Here is a 16,245-nt window from a genome sequence, read left to right on the forward strand (position 1 = left end):
TTTTCTTGTAGTTCGTCTTACTTCCTGTTTCTGTGTCATTTCTTTCAAACTAAAAATAGAATAGATGATTGATCAAGATCAGCATGAAGCAGAAAGTGACACCATACACCGCTCACACTTGTCCTTGTTATTCCTTGTTGCGCTTTAAGGGACTTTTGCACTCAACAATGCCAGGAAGTACATTTTGGGAAACAAATTTCCCCTCAAAGTATCTGCTGTGCAAAAGGCCCCTACCGAACCCCTTGCTGGTTCTTATTGTGTCTCCTAATATTTTTGCCACTTATATTCAAGGGTATTGTTGCAAAGTGAGTTAGAAATGATGTTAAAATGTATTTGGTACCATAGATTGGGGGTTTAAACTATTAATATGGCAAATAAATGCAAATTTTCAATGGTGCGGGTGTTGATTACTTCACTGCTTGTGTGTTTGCGCTGTACAACCCCCTCCTTCCTGTATTTTTTCTTTCTTTCTTTTTTTTTTTACACTAGCTGACCGCAAGCACGTTTTATTACATGCTGCGGAAATATTTTGTTATTTCAGTAGCATTGACATAAATAAAATTAAAATAAAGTTGCGCTCACGACCCCAACCTTTGATTCTATTGTTTTTGAGTGATTTAGGACCCTCGTAAAATGAATTATTAAGGTCCGGAGTAGGTCGTCTGGACAACAACCTGGTGAAATCCAGATGGGCCAGGCTCCTTCCTGTATGCGCTTCTTGTGGAGGCCATTCCCAATAAATGTCCTCAGCTGTACTGAAATGAGCAACAACAAAAAAAGCGTGTTAGCAATGTTTCATTATGTTACCGCCGTCTCGTACAAGATGCTTGCATACTGACTGGCTCATTGTTAATAAGGGTATCATAAGTTTAATATCAAAAGTAGCTTTTCACATTCTTTCATCCAGGTCGATCAATCAACAACATCAGCAACTTCTGATATCTTCATGAAAGGCACACACAAAAAAAATCATCCTTAAATCGAGGGTTGAAGTGGGATTCATTTTCATCCCTGGACTTTCATGGCTCAAACCGGTCAACTTTAGCTCATGTTTTACTAAAGATGGAGAATTTTTAACGTATTAATCAATCAATCTTTATTTATATTGCACCTTTCATACATTAAAATACAACTCAAGGTGCTAAACAATTAAAACATCCACAATACAATAAAAATACATATTTTTGCCCTTTCAGTATATCCACTTTTCTAAGTTATTTTTTTTCCCACTGGACACATGGGAACTAATTTTGAGACCGGAGTTTTCGAGCTGAGAGAACTGATCAAGTTTCAACGTGGCGGAGAGCGACGAAGGATTCGTGAATGGCAAGAAATATTAACACTTATAAGGACGTTATCGTCCGCTAGCAGTTTGTTTTAGAATCGACATAATTACGTAGCGTACACAATTCACAATTGTGCAGTTTTCCTAGCAAAAGACTACGTCAGCTGCCATGTGTGTGTTTTATTTTGGTACAACAACAAAAAACACATGAACATAAATAGTGAATATAGTAAATAGTAAGCTCCATCTTTCCCATAGCACGTGAAGGCACCGTTACTGTACAGGAGTAAACAACGTCGTCTTGGTAAATTCGAACTGACCAATCACTAAACGGCGCATGCCAAATAGGGCCCACTCGAGCCGTGCTCTTAATCGGCAACCGACCAATGGCTGAAGAGGTGGGCGGAGTTTGCGAAATAACAGCGGCGGATTTGAAGTGAGGGAACATGGCTGCGGGTAAAGATGCCGATGAAAACACGCCAAATAGGAGGTAAAGACGCATTCCGTCGCCACATTCTTACGTACCATCGGTGTGTGCGGCGACCGAGGTTCCCACTTTATCGTGTACCAAAGCGGAACGCGGAACCTTCGAGCAGTAAAAGCGGATACCCGAACGACTGTCACTACCACTGACCGTTGTTGTTATCCGCTAGGCTAACTAACAACCTTAACAAAAATCAAATCAATTCTCGTCAAAGGTTGACCATTTGCCATTCGTAACTTGTTGGACTTGAGCAACACATTGCCGTGCGAGTCAACGTGATGTCGCATCCGTTAGTAACGTATATTGTCAGCCACTATTTTACATTTAGGGTTGTAAAAAGTAGCAGTTTTGGTCAATTGAGATGGTGAATTGTGGAAATAATCCAAAATGGTGACTTTCTCATGGGAATTTATTGGGATTTGAGGGTAAATTAAATCATGTTGATCATGCATGAATATAAAAATGTATGCAGATGAACGATATTTCATCACATTTGGAAATCAAAGTAATCTTCACAAATCAAATTACAACGATGCAAAATCCAATGCTTTTCAGTGAGCGGAGAGCTTCCTTTCACCGAGTTGACCGCCATTTTGACTTGTGACATAAGCTTCACTTTAGCTGCAGCGTTTCCGAAACATGCTCGTAAATCACATTTTGCTAATAACACAAAGAAAGAAAGAAAGAAAAAACGAACAAAAACATGACTTCTTGTAATCGAAAATGGATCATGAATCAGGGCCACTTGTAAATATAGATTTAATACAGCTTTTCTTTTTAGTGCAGTGACTATTTTTCAAACTGTGCATAGTAATACCGGGGCTTTATTATCTATATTTCTTAGGAACAAAACCTCTGAAATTTTTGTGATGACCACTTAGACCTACTAAGCAACTGCATATGAAATCATGAATTACAAATTGTTTCAAATTGCCTGCGTAATATGAATAAATGGATGGTCAATGACAATCCTTAATGTTTCAGAGAAAGGGATTTTTTTTTTTTTGCATAAAAACATCCTGAGACTTGTTTTTTCTTTTGCTATCTGCCATAAACTCAGTCACTATTATGATCTTCATTAGCTTTAGAGTCCCACCATATAACATTTATGTAACTCTCACTGACAAAAATCAGCTTCAGTCACAAACTTTGTGGCATCCACACAAAATAATGACATTTTGAAAATATTTTCACTTGTGTATTTTGGATAACTTTAGGAAAAGTAACCAAATTTCAGGTATTTTATTGCTGTCAAATGTCAAAAGAGGTCAATTTTGATGCAAAACTGCTGTCGTCCCTTCAAAAGCAGGCACACCAACGTGGTGGTCCATCCGGATGTGTTGCCAGGAACGTCCCACACCGCCACCTCCCGCCCGCCCGTCATCTTCAACCCGGACTTTTTTGTGGAGAAGCTGCGCCATGAGAACGCCGACGCCTTCCTGGAGCTCGTGTTGAGCAACATCACTCGCCTGATCGACCTTCCCGGCGCCGAGTTCTCTCAGCTCCTCGGCGAGGAGGGTCCCAAGACCCCCGGATTCTTCCGCTCGTTGAACTTCCTCAAACGCAAAGGTTGGAGGCAAACCTTTTTTTAGGGTTTTTAATGTTTGAATGTCTCACGATTCTACTCCGATTTTTGGGTCCACGATTCGATTCAGAATCGATTTTTGATTAAGAACGATTTTATTTTATTTTCAAAATGATTTGATTAACAATGACTTTTGCTTCAATCTATGAATATGCAAGAAATTGTAATGATCTACTCTAGCCTGACTCGCTAATGCTAATTAGCGCGCTACTCGCGGCACTTTTATCACTCAAAAGAACGGCTCCACACTGAAAAAGCAAACAAACTTTTATTGGAATAACTTTTTTATTCTACTCTCTAATGTGGCTACAACTTAATAGTGTATTAGACCGTGTTGAACCACACTGCCCCTCAGTGGCCAAACCGGGTACAACATGAACAGCGCTCCAAATAAAGGCACACACAAACAAAGGCAAGACAGTATGAAATAATTTAAATAAAATCGATTTGGGGGCATTTAAAATCGATTCTGAATCGTACTAAATGAGAATCGCGATTCTTATGAGAATCGATTTTTGGCACACCCCTATTATTTAGCACCTACATTAGCAGAAAATGGAGAACTATAGGATCTAGAATAGCACTTGGTATGATGTAGAATACGCGAATGAAGTAGGATGTAGAATAAATACATTAAGATAAGACTTAAGTCAAATAATTAAGTGTATAGAGCGGAACAAAGAATCGAGTACGACTTGGAAGAGGGTGCGTGAAGGAGTGGGCAGGATGTAGAAGACAATGGCAAGTGGAATGTAAAATAAAATGGAGTGTTTTGTGCTGTTTGTGAGTGACTGTGTTGTTGTCTCAGAAAAAGGTGCCGTGTTTGGGGCGGCGCTGTCGGAGCGCGGTGTGGCTCACATATACCGACTCATTGAATACCTCAGTAAAAGTAAGTTCACATTCACATCTACTGTTTTATTCTACCTTCCATTTTCATCTCCATTTTTTTGTTTTTGTTTTTGTTTTGTTTTTCCACTCTACTCAGTGTTAATCCGCCCCTACTTTATTCTGCTTCATGGTTTTGTAGCTTTAAACTGCCCTGTTATTCGAAGTCCTATTTTCGTGTTCCATATTTATTCTCTGCAACCTTTACTTCTACTTTTCTCTCTCTCTTTTTTGTCTCATTCTGGCCCTACTAAATTGTAATCATTTTTTATATAGGTACCATTTTATTCCCATATTTATTCACAACATTCCACTCGTCGTGTGTTATTCTGGGCCCTGCTTTATTCTACTCAATGTTTTTCAAGTCCTCCATTATTGTGCTATTTTTGGTCTAAATAATTTCCAAAATAATGGCAGAGGTAATTTTTTCAGCTTTTGATTATATTATACAGTATTTATTTATTAATAATTTCATTTCAGGTGTGGACTGGAAGGATCTATTTAACTAAGGATGTAGTCGATTTTAACCCGTCGGTGTTATTTGTCCATTTTCTGGCTTTTTTCTGTTTTTTATCAAAGAAAAAGCATTTGAAAAAAATACACTAGGGACCTGATATTTTACCAGGATTGTTAAAAATGTAGAAGTTCAAATTGGCGCCATGCTGTAATTTATAATTATTACCAAACAGGAGGGAGAGATTCACACTAAATTGTTGTAATAATGCCCAATTTTGGCTCATTGACTCCCATTATAAATCACAGTTTTTGATATGCTGTAAACCTCATGTGTTATAATGCATTTTCCGTGATTACTGATGCAATCGCTTCTTTGATGAGTCATAAACATGAAAATAGAGGAATTTGTGTGTTGATAGTGTTAACACAAAAATCCACTAGATGGCACCAAAGGCTAATAAATGAATACAAAATGCATGCATAAAAAAATTATATTGTTATGACTTATGGACTTGTTTGAGCCTCTAACTATGTCATATGAAATATTCAAATTATTATTTTATTTTATATATATATATACAGCATAGTTAGTCTTGCTATTAGCATAATACTGCTATTGTTGTCCATAGGGGGCATTAAAAAACAAAAAATAAAAATAAAAATTATATATGTGTAGATAGGTCTGATGCCAGTGAACATTTGAGTGGTTGAAAGTGAAAAAAATATTCATAAATGACTAAGTTATCTCACTTCAAAGGAAATGCCTGATTTTGTCAAAATTACAAGAGTTTTGTGCTATTCGGAAAACTGCCATTGTGTGAAAACTGGGCATGCAGAAAAAAATCTATTGTTATGACTTATGGGCTTATTCAAGCCTCTAAATATGTCATATGAAATATTCAAATTAGTCTTTTATTTTATATATATATATATATATACAGCATAGTTAGTCTTGCTATTAGCATAATACTGCTATTATTGTCCATAGGGGGCATTAAAAAAATAAAAATAAAATAAAAACCATATATGTATAGATAGGTCTGATGCCAGTGAACATTTGGAGCGGTTGAAAGTGGAAAAAAATATTCATAAATGACTAAGTTATCACACTTCAAAGGAAATGCCTGATTTTGTCAAAATTACAAGAGTTTTGTGCTATTCGGAAAACTGCCATTGTGTGAAAACTGGGCATGCAGAAAAAAATCTATTGTTATGACTTATGGGCTTATTCAAGCCTCTAAATATGTCATATGAAATATTCAAATTAGTCTTTTATTTTATATATATATATACAGCATAGTTAGTCTTGCTATTAGCATAATACTGCTATTATTGTCCATAGGGGGGGCATTAAAAAAATAAAATAAAAACTATATATGTATAGATAGGTCTGATGCCAGTGAACATTTGGAGCGGTTGAAAGTGAAAAAAATATTCATAAATGACTAAGTTATCACACTTCAAAGGAAATGCCAGATTTTGGCAAAATTACAAGAATTTAATCCAAAAAAAATAACGCCCACGGGAGGTGGCAACTGGCCATCATCCTGTTTTAAGGAAGAAAAAAAAAAGGGAAAATATGACTTATGCCATTTTTTTTAAGAGAAAATATGACTTATGCCATTTTTTTTAAGAGGGTGACGATATTTATTCTCAAGCTTCTTCTCTATTAAGTATTATTTAGGTCCCACTTTAGGCACACTGATTCTATGCCCTACTTCATTTTACTAATTGTTATTCTAATCTACGGTACATCCTATTTTATTCTACTAAGTGTTATTCTCGCTATTTGGTTTTCACATTCTTCCGCTCTATCCAGTGTTATTTCAGGTACAGCACTTTACTCGACTCTACTAAGTCTGACCTTGTTCCCGTATTTCTTCATAACTTTCCACTCCATTGTTCAAGGCCGGTCTCATTTCACTCCTGTTTCACTCCCCTCGCTGTAAGTCTGACTTCGCCCTCCTCTACCCCCCCCGGCCCAGATCTGCACGCGGAGGGTCTGTTCCGGGTCCCGGGCAACAGCGTGCGACAGCAGGCCCTGAAGGAGCTTCTGGCGAGCGGCGCCGACGTCGACTTGCAGTCCGGGGACTTCCATCCCAATGACGCCGCCACGCTGCTCAAGACGCTCCTGGGGGAGTTGCCCGAGCCGCTGCTTACGCACAAACACTTCCACGTCCACCTCAAGATTGCTGGTAGAACTTCCAACACTCTTCCAGGCAGACACTCCAAACTCAAAGTTGCAGCTTGGTGTGCCCCGGTCCAACAAAAGTCCCTTTTTTCTTTTCAGACATGACGTTGCTGGACGAGCGCGGTCACAAGACGTCGGTGCCCAACAAGGAGCGTCAGACGGAGGCCCTGCAGCTCCTCTTCCTCCTCCTGCCCCCCGCCAACCGCGCGCTGCTCAAGCTGCTGCTGGACCTCCTCTACCACACCGCCAAGCAGCAGGACGCCAACAAGATGTCCGCCTTCAATCTGGCACTCATGTTCGCCCCGCATGTGCTCTGGCCGCGACACGTGAGACGCGCACGCACGCACGCACACACGCGCGAACGCGTGCAAAAATCATCGGAATTGAAAAGTAGGAAGTAGTGTTCATTTCGTCAGCGCACATTTTTTTCACTAGACTCGACTAAAGCCCTCATTTATAAACAATAACTGGGACTAAATCAGTGCGCATTTTCGTTCACGAAGACGAGACAAAAATTTATTTCACTTAATAAAAACTAGACTAAAATCGAGGGACATTTTCGTTCATGAACAAAAATGAGACGAAAATTCTATGATTTTGTAAAATCTAATATGTCACTGTGACATCGCCATATGACACCCCCCCCCCCCCCACAAAATTCAAAAGATCCAATAAAATATTTCCCTTCCATACAGCTGACCAAAAGGCTTAGGGCTGAAAGCTTAACACCGCCCCAACCTGGATCGCAATCTTAATTGACAAGACAAAAGAACCATTTTTTTCTTTTAATGTCTGGTGTGTGCGTGCGTGCGCGTGTGTGTGTGTGTGTGCGCTGCTGCAGATGACGGCCAGCGACCTGAAAGACAACCTGAAGACACTCAACAACAGCATGGCCTTCCTCATCAGACATTCACAGAAACTCTTTAGGGTGACTAACATGATTACACACACAGACACGCACACAAGCAAAAACATAACCAAAAAAAAAACACACACCTGTGATATTTTTTGACTCCTCCAGATGGCACTCTTGGCTTAAAGGGGCTAGCTAGCTAGCTAGCTAAACAGCTAACCAGACAGACAGACAGACAAATGAAGCTTTATGAAGCAGCTGTGATACTTTTTGACTCCTCTAGATGGCACTCTTGGCTTAAAGGGGCTAGCTAGCTAAACAGCTAACCAGACAGACAGACAGACAAATGAAGCTTTATGAAGCAGCTGTGATATTTTTTGACTCCTCCAGATGGCACTCTTGGCTTAAAGGGGCTAGCTAGCTAAACAGCTAACGAGACAGACAGACAGACAAATGAAGCTTTATGAAGCAGCTGTGATACTTTTTGACTCCTCTAGATGGCACTCTTGGCTTAAAGGGGCTAGCTAGCTAAACAGCTAACGAGACAGACAGACAGACAAATGAAGCTTTATGAAGCAGCTGTGATATTTTTTGACTCCTCCAGATGGCACTCTTGGCTTAAAGGGGCTAGCTAGCTAAACAGCTAACGAGACAGACAGACAGACAAATGAAGCTTTATGAAGCAGCTGTGATATTTTTTGACTCCTCCAGATGGCACTCTTGGCTTAAAGGGGCTAGCTAGCTAAACAGCTAACGAGACAGACAGACAGACAAATGAAGCTTTATGAAGCAGCTGTGATACTTTTTGACTCCTCTAGATGGCACTCTTGGTTTAAAGATGCCGTGGGAATGTAATCAATTTCCATCGTCATCCATCTTTAAACCAAAAGCAACATCTATCGGAGTAAAAAAAAAATGTTTTGCAAATGCATCATGAAGCTTCATATCGGTAAACTTGTACACGTACACTGTAAGATTTGTTTACGTATCTGAAACTTCAGGCTTGTAACTGTGAGCCACTGCATTTAACAATAAAATATGAAGGCTTATTGTTCCATTCATATAAAATGTTTCCATGCTTCCAAGTGCGAACACGACGAACCCCAAGTAAGATGTTTTGTTGATTATTTCCATCAAAAGTGGATGTTGAAATATCGATTTGGGCCGCGTATTGAATCGATACGAGAATTGCGCGCTGTAATATCGCGATGTGTCGCCGAATCGATTTTGGGCCACAATTGATCCAAAATGGACCGATCCACTTTATGGGTCAATTTGACCCAACTTTATGGGTTGTTTTATACAAAATGACCCAATTTTTGGACCCCTATTAAATCTGACCAATATTTACGAGTTGTTTTAGGCTGAAAGGCTCATTTCTTGACTCCGAGTTCGGTCATATAGTTGGGCTATGTTCTTAGAGTGTGAGTTGAAAATAAAACATTTTAGCGCACGCACTTTCATATTTCCCTCATGTGATGTTTGTCGGTTGTGTGCCAGGCACCAGTTTACCTGAGAGAGCATGCCAGAGCGCACTTCATGAAGACCACCACCGTGCGGAGCAAGGTCAGCCGAAGCCGGCCTAATTTGTGCTGATTAATATTTGCCGAACAACGTGCAGCAAGTGCCATTTTTGTGTGATGAAATGCATAATCAAGACATATTAGTTGGCGAGGTCGCGTTTTTAAGCCACTGATGTGTCTGTCTTTTAGGACGACCTGGACCTGTTGTCACTGAGCGGCTCGCCCGGCCGACAGGTGGCTTCCCCCCTGAAGCGGCGGGCGATTCCGGTCGGGGTCGGGGTTGGGGTCGGGGGTGCCCCGGATCCGTGCCCGTCACCCGTTCAGCAGTACACGGAGGAGGCGCTTAAAGACCTCTTCAGGCACGTGCACCACAACATGCCCGACTCGGCTAAGAAGAAGAAGCTGGTCCGACAGGTTAGCTTAACGAGATATTATTATTATTGTTATTATTAGTACCATCGCAGTGGCACCTGCAGATTCACCTGTTTGCAGACAATAGCCAACCTCAAAAAGCATATTGGAGGCTTATCAGTGTTTTTTTTGAAGATTTTTGGGGGGTAAAAAAAAAAAAAGCCCCCCCCACACCTGCAATGCAGTTCAATGGCAGTTAATTTTGTGCCATTTTCGCTATTTGTGGGGCAAGCCCTAACCTTGTCATTCATTCAAGGGCGTTCTCCACAATATCAATCTGGGACTGCATTTTGTAGTTATTAGTAAATTAAGATTAGGGCTGGGTTTAAAAAAATCGAATAATCGATATCACATCGATTTTCATTTTCGAGCTTGATATCCAGTCATAAAACCATGAATCAATTATTTAAATATCTCTTTTCCCCATAAATGTAAACAATTTTTTTTTTGTATCTGTCTTCTTGAATTTAAATGTTTTTTTCTTATATTTATGAAAGGCCTGACTTATTTTTAAATGTATGTTTACAATTATTGAATTAGAAATATGAAAACATTTTCATCTCATCCTTGCCAATCCCTTAAGTGATTATAACGTGTGACTTTCAATAAACTAAATCATTTAACCGGTTCCACAAAATGTAATTTAGAATTAAATTTTTGTGGAGTTTTTATATTGAAAAAAAAAAATGGATGTTAGATAAATCATCAATATTGGATTGAAGTGGATCAAATCGAAATCGAATCAAACTGAACTCTTGCGAATCGAAATCGAATCGATTGAGGAAATTGTAATCGGTAGCCCGGCCCTCGTTGAGATACTTGTTGTGCCGTGTGTGCAGTTGCTCAAACAAACCGCCGCAGCCACGAGTCAGTACGACGAGCCCAGCAAAAAGCGTCCGCGGTCTCGCTCCTTCGGAGGACTCATCAAGGTAACTCTGTCTTTGATGTTTGTTTGTTTTAATGAAGATTTTGAAAAGTGAATTCACAGATTTGTTTGTCGGAAAGTAATTTCTGAAATTACACATACAAAAAAAAAAAAAAGGACAAACAAAATCAGAAGGCAGTTTAGTCAATTTGATTTCCACACTTGCAACACTGAAGATTGTTGACCAAATTTGCGAGTAACCTTTTTTGTACTTTTCGCATGCTTTTGTTAAATTGCTGTAAAAGCAGCAATTTGTCGCTGAGCATTTTTCATTGTGTACTTTATTTTGCCGGATACTTTGCCGTTGTGTTTCCAAGCGACGCTCTTGTCTTTCTGATTCCAGCGTAAAACTCGAGCTGATCAGCTTACACCGGACGTAGTCGCGCACAAACACGGCATTGTGCAGCAGGTGAGACACACACACACACACAGGTTTGTTTTACTATCTTTGCGGGGCCATCTCATTGACATTATGCATTTCCTAGCCCCTCCCCCTAACCCCAACCATCAAAATTGATTGCCTACCCCTATTCCTTACCTTAACCGCAACCATAACCCAATTTAAACCTAAACTCTAAAACCAAGTCTTGATCCTCAAAAAGAGGTCTAAACTTTGCACAACTCTGTGAAATCCTAAAATGTTGGCCCCACTATGCAACAAATACAAGACCACACACACACACACACACAGTGGCAAAGTACTGAGTTAAAGAACACATATTCATTCCATTTGGGATTATTTATTTATTGCGTTTTTTAACAACACACAGAATTGTAAAACATCAACACCATGCATCTGGCATGTACACAATTATTAACCAATGTTACATAAATGACTTTTGAAGATACACATTGTTAAAAAACAAACAAAAACCAGTTTCTGTGTGTGTGTGTGTGTGTGTGTAGACGAAAAGTCCTCTGAATGGCGGCAGGCACTGCAGGGTGGGGCTGGTGTTGAAAAACCCCGACTTTGACTTTCACAGCGACAAAGCTGCAAAGGTGTCCAAGGTAGTACATGCACGACAACAAAAACACACACACACACACATGCACAGACTGCCACACACACTTGCCACCTCCAACATAATGTGTCCCATGTTTGATCAGGACACGCCCTCGCCCATGGCCAGATTGTTCTCTCCGTCTCAGGAGATTTCGCTGTAGACGCCCCGCTGCCGCCGGCGCCGGCGCCGCCTCCTGGTTTCCATGGCGACGGCTTCATGCTGCAGCGCCACGACTGTGACTTTTTCAGACTATTGATCCGTCTTAATACTGCACTATTGTTTACACATACTGGACACTTCATTAGGTACACCAGTACATGCTAATCAGGTGTGCCTCGTGAAACATCCGCTGAGTGTTTTTGACTGACATCAGCAACCACGCTAATTTTAGCATTTAAAAATATATTTTTTTAACACTTTGTAGTACTTTGGGATTTAAAGTGGCCCATTTCAGAAGAAGCCATGATATATATATATGTTTTTAAAAATTGTTACATTTATTATTATTATTATTTTTTAAGTGAACTATTGCGACTGTACAAGAAGCAATGATCACCATCAAGCTTAGCTAGCGATGACTGCTCATTAGCTTACAGTAGCATTTGTAAGCGGTACCGTTTTTAAATCGACAACGAGGGAACAAGAAGGCGTGACTGATGGGTGCAACGCATTTCCGGACTTACTGTAAGCCACCGTCACTGTACAGGAAGCATTCATAAGCAATACTGTTTGTTACCGCTCAACAGGGGTCTATGATTGCAAGCTAGCTTAGCCTAAACCAGCTGTTGGGTTTATAGAAGACTATTATGATCAAAGTGGGGATGACGGCTATTTAGAATAGCCGAACGTAAACTGTTCTGTATGTAAACAACTACAACCATACAGAAAAATATGACTGGTAAGGTGCTTTGCTACTGTACAGGAAGCGCTGGACCGCTAGTTAGCATGTACCATCATTTTTAATTTGATAAGTAACCACTATCGTACATGAAGTGATAACCGCTCGCTATCTTAACCATTCGTAAGATGTATGGTTTATAAAAGGTGATTTTCACGAGATCGCTTGGCCTCCATACTGTACTTTTTGTTTATAAATGCCCACTTCTGCACAAGTGATGAGAGGCAGGCTTTGCCAGCGAACGTTAGCGTAGCCTTCGCGGACTGTGCTGTTTATTAATAATAATAATAACCACTACCGTACAGAAAATAACCGCCGCTGTATATCCTTGCCTACATTTGACCCGGTTAGCAACAGGCGGCTACCGTACGTCCACTTTAACCCAGTTTGCGAGGAAGATGGAAATACTGTCATGTATACTGTTTACGTTTAGAATTACTGTTACTAGTTTTATTGTATTATACTTTTTTTTTTTTTTTTGTTTTTCTACATTTGGTCAGCTAAAGGAAGAAAAAGGATGTTTGAGTGAGCAAAGAGGCGGACAGCTCGTTTGTTTGTTTTTTACGTGCAAAATGGAAGAGGGAAGGATGTTGTTTAGGGGGCAGTCACATGACGCTATCAATCAAAAGTCGATGAGGGCGCGAGCCTGTGATTGGGCGGCTTTGTGGAAGCATCCCAGCGTGCTTTGTGCTTCCTGACCCCCGATGGAGTGGAATGACATTGGCGGCGGGCATTTCGTCTTAAGGCCCGTATGAAAAGCCATCCTGGGCTACTTCTAGTGGAGCGCTACATCTTAACTAGTCTTACTAGTGAGGATGAAGAGCACAGCTACTGCAGGCATGGACAATTAATTAATAGAGTAACTATTTCCATATCACAGTGGAACGAATACATGTTTACTACAGTGAGAACTGTGCAGTAGTTGGCAGGCTACTAGTGCTGTTCTACTAGTTGTGTGTGAGATGTAACAATTTTTATAATAGTAGGCCTGTGCTAGTAGTAGCACACCGTTATCAGCTAGTGCTAAGTTTTGCCGATTAGTAATGTGTAGTTCTCCTTCGACTAGTGAGGACAGTTCAGTGCACTAGTAGGATGTGGGTGAATTTTGAAACTAATTGGGTGACATTCTTAGGCGTACATGAACTTAATGTTTACATGTGAACTTTATTTTTTTTTGTGAGGCGAGGGCCGTTTTGTTTACGACACAGTCCACCTGATGAGCCGTCAAGAGAAAGTTCCTCTTTCGTCATCATGGAATAGGTCAAATGTTTGATTGTTGTTGTTGTTGTTGATGTTGTTTGTCTTTTCTCCACTGGCCTGCGTCCACTTACATATTAAAACATTTCATAAAAACGCGTGTTTTCTGTATTTTGTCACGGAGCTCATTTATCGCTTTGCAAAGCGCTGCAGTAATGCTCGATGTAGCCCACCAGAGGGCGACATGTTACCACAGAACCTGCCCTTGCCCTGGCGATGCTTCACGAGAATCGCTGGCCACTTCATTAGGTACACAATTGATGAGCAAAGCCAATGTTATTATTATTATTTTATTGCTGGCAGGGACCGAAGAATATTTATTGTTGTAGTTTTCAGCAGATGTACACCTTATTCCATTTTGTTTTACCCACCTAGCTAGCTAGCTAGCTATATTGACCGGGTTTCCATGGAGCCTTAAAATTCAAATACTAAGTTATCCAAAAAATGACGCTTGATGTTATATGTATACTTCATTTAGACTATTTAAAGTTCTTTAAAATACCTTGAGGCCAATTTATGTCTGAAAGCTAGCTAAGCTAGCTAGCTCCGCCTTTGTAAACTGCTGCCGTTTATAAACATACAGGAATGAATGAGTGCTAGCTAATGTAGCATCCGTTGACTGTCTCTAAACTACTCGAGTGTACTTCCGAACAAAAATAGAAAACAACCCGTAGTTTAGCTTCCTTCGACTGTATTCAGGGACGGCGCTACTCTGGGGCACCCCCTGCCCCCCGCGGAGGAGCACAAAAGAAATGTCCATCCTCGCTCTTGTGAACAATTTGGAGGGGTTGTTTGGGTGTGTATGGGGGGGGGGGGGCACCTGTTCCAACTGACCCCCTTACCCAAGTCACGCTTTCAGCAGACCACCAGGTGGCCATGGCAACATTACTGTTTAGATATAGATATAGATTAAATACAAAACAGGGAGGTGCTTATTTTGTCTTGTGTGGTCCTTCCCGTGTAGAATGTTATATTTCATAATGTTTATTTTGACGAAGACATCACTTCGCATTTGCTGGAATGTTTTTGCTTCATTTTATTGGCTCAATGTGTCTCACCCTCAGGAGTTTCACATGGAAGGTTTACATTAGTGATGGGCGATAACTGCCAATGTCTATGCTGCAATTTTCCTTCAACATTTTCCGCAATCAAAATCGCCAAAAAGTTGGTTTGGAAAATTGTCCCCAAAAAATCCACCCCTGAAACCAGTTTTACGAATCAAAACGAAATTAAGTAGACATTTCTGTCATAACTCGATGCGCCAAAAAAGTCTCACAGACTCTTGCCTGAAATTGAACAGGAAGTCGGCCATTTTGGTTTAAAGCATCTCATTTGCATTCGGTTCATTCAGCCCCTGTAACATCAGCTTTGCCAATCGACACGATACTGGACAGACGTGTCTCTCAAATGATGATAGAAAGCTCTCAAGGACCCATGTCCAAACGTCAACATGAGGTCGGCCATTTTGGTTTCAAGTAGCTATTTTGCACTCAGTCACACTCTTTTTATGGTTAAAAACAAAATCGGCCCTTGACTCCAGTCCAGTCTCACCAATCTACAAAAAAATTGGATGGACATGTCAACCAAATCAACGCACGAAAAAAACTCTGTCCAAAATGGAACAGAAAGTCAACCATTTTGATTTGAGGCAGCCATTTCGTACTCAGCCCTGCTTCCGGGAAAGTTTGATAAAAAAAAATTGCCGCTGATGCTAGTTTTACTGATCAGCACAAAATTGAGTGGACATGTCTAAAAACCCCGACACACACTTGACACCGGTTTTACTGATTGACACGAGCGGCGAGTGGTGATGTCCATCATAACTCGACGCGTGAAAAATTCTCAAGGACCCTTGGCCGAAATTGAACAGGAAGTGTGAAGAAGCCAATTCCGGCACTTGCACGTTTCCAAACTCCTACTAGACAGATGCACAATGTTTATCTATGCACCTTTTTCAGTTGTTGTTTTTTTGTGCTTATGCAGGCATCAACATCTGATGATCATTTCGAGAAGTCGCCATGACAAACTGGGTTCGAAACTGAGAATTATCGTTATGACGAATTAGGTTAACTGTCCGTATGTTTTCCCCTGAGCTGCTGACTCGGATGCTTTGGCGTAATTACTACCCCCCCCCCCCCCCCCCAATCATCATGTTCACACTTCCTCACCCCCTTCTCCCCCTTCCCTTGTGGGGGGCGAGAGACATACAGTAGAGCAGAGAGAGAGAAGCTGAATAGAAGCGAGTTCACCCCGGGTGCTTTGGGGAGCTGCTGGGGTGGAGTCTTATTGCTGTTATTTGTAAAAGCTTTTGATGGATGATTGCTCTGTGCAGTTGTGTGCGTATAGAGAGAGAGAGGGAGTCCCTCGCCCCTCCCTCCCTCCCTCCCTCCCTCCCTTCTCCTCTCCCCCCTCAGTGGCTGGCGTCTGCGTGCACAATGACTCAATGAGAGGAAGCCGAGCAAGTAGGAGGAGGAAGAACAGTCGGCGC

The 16,245-nt window shown here is 40.8% G+C and overlaps 1 protein-coding gene across 2 annotated transcripts; it reads left to right on the forward strand.

Moving 5' to 3' along the window:
• Window positions 1-1,716: 1,716 nt before the first annotated feature.
• On the forward strand, window positions 1,717-13,843 carry arhgap19 (Rho GTPase activating protein 19). 2 transcript variants are annotated; one of them, XM_086083712.1, is made up of 12 exons: window positions 1,717-1,775; window positions 3,076-3,338; window positions 4,163-4,243; window positions 6,681-6,890; window positions 6,986-7,212; window positions 7,728-7,814; window positions 9,240-9,305; window positions 9,452-9,676; window positions 10,513-10,602; window positions 10,942-11,007; window positions 11,505-11,606; window positions 11,706-13,843. In XM_086083712.1, the coding sequence occupies exons 1-12, from the start codon at window positions 1,732-1,734 to the stop codon at window positions 11,760-11,762; spliced, it is 1,518 nt and encodes a 505-aa protein (XP_085939838.1). In that variant the 5' UTR covers window positions 1,717-1,731; the 3' UTR covers window positions 11,763-13,843. The 2 variants fall into 2 exon arrangements, with proteins under 2 accessions (XP_085939838.1, XP_085939839.1); XM_086083713.1 differs by lacking the exon at window positions 1,717-1,775 and adding an exon at window positions 1,930-2,058 and having other exon boundaries at window positions 3,079-3,338.
• The last annotated feature ends 2,402 nt before the right edge of the window (window positions 13,844-16,245 follow it).

Source organism: Leptonotus elevatus, chromosome 8, assembly GCF_054856555.1.
Source record: "Leptonotus elevatus isolate MCC_2025b chromosome 8, RoL_Lele_1.0, whole genome shotgun sequence".
NCBI classification, from domain to species: Eukaryota; Metazoa; Chordata; class Actinopteri; order Syngnathiformes; family Syngnathidae; genus Leptonotus; species Leptonotus elevatus.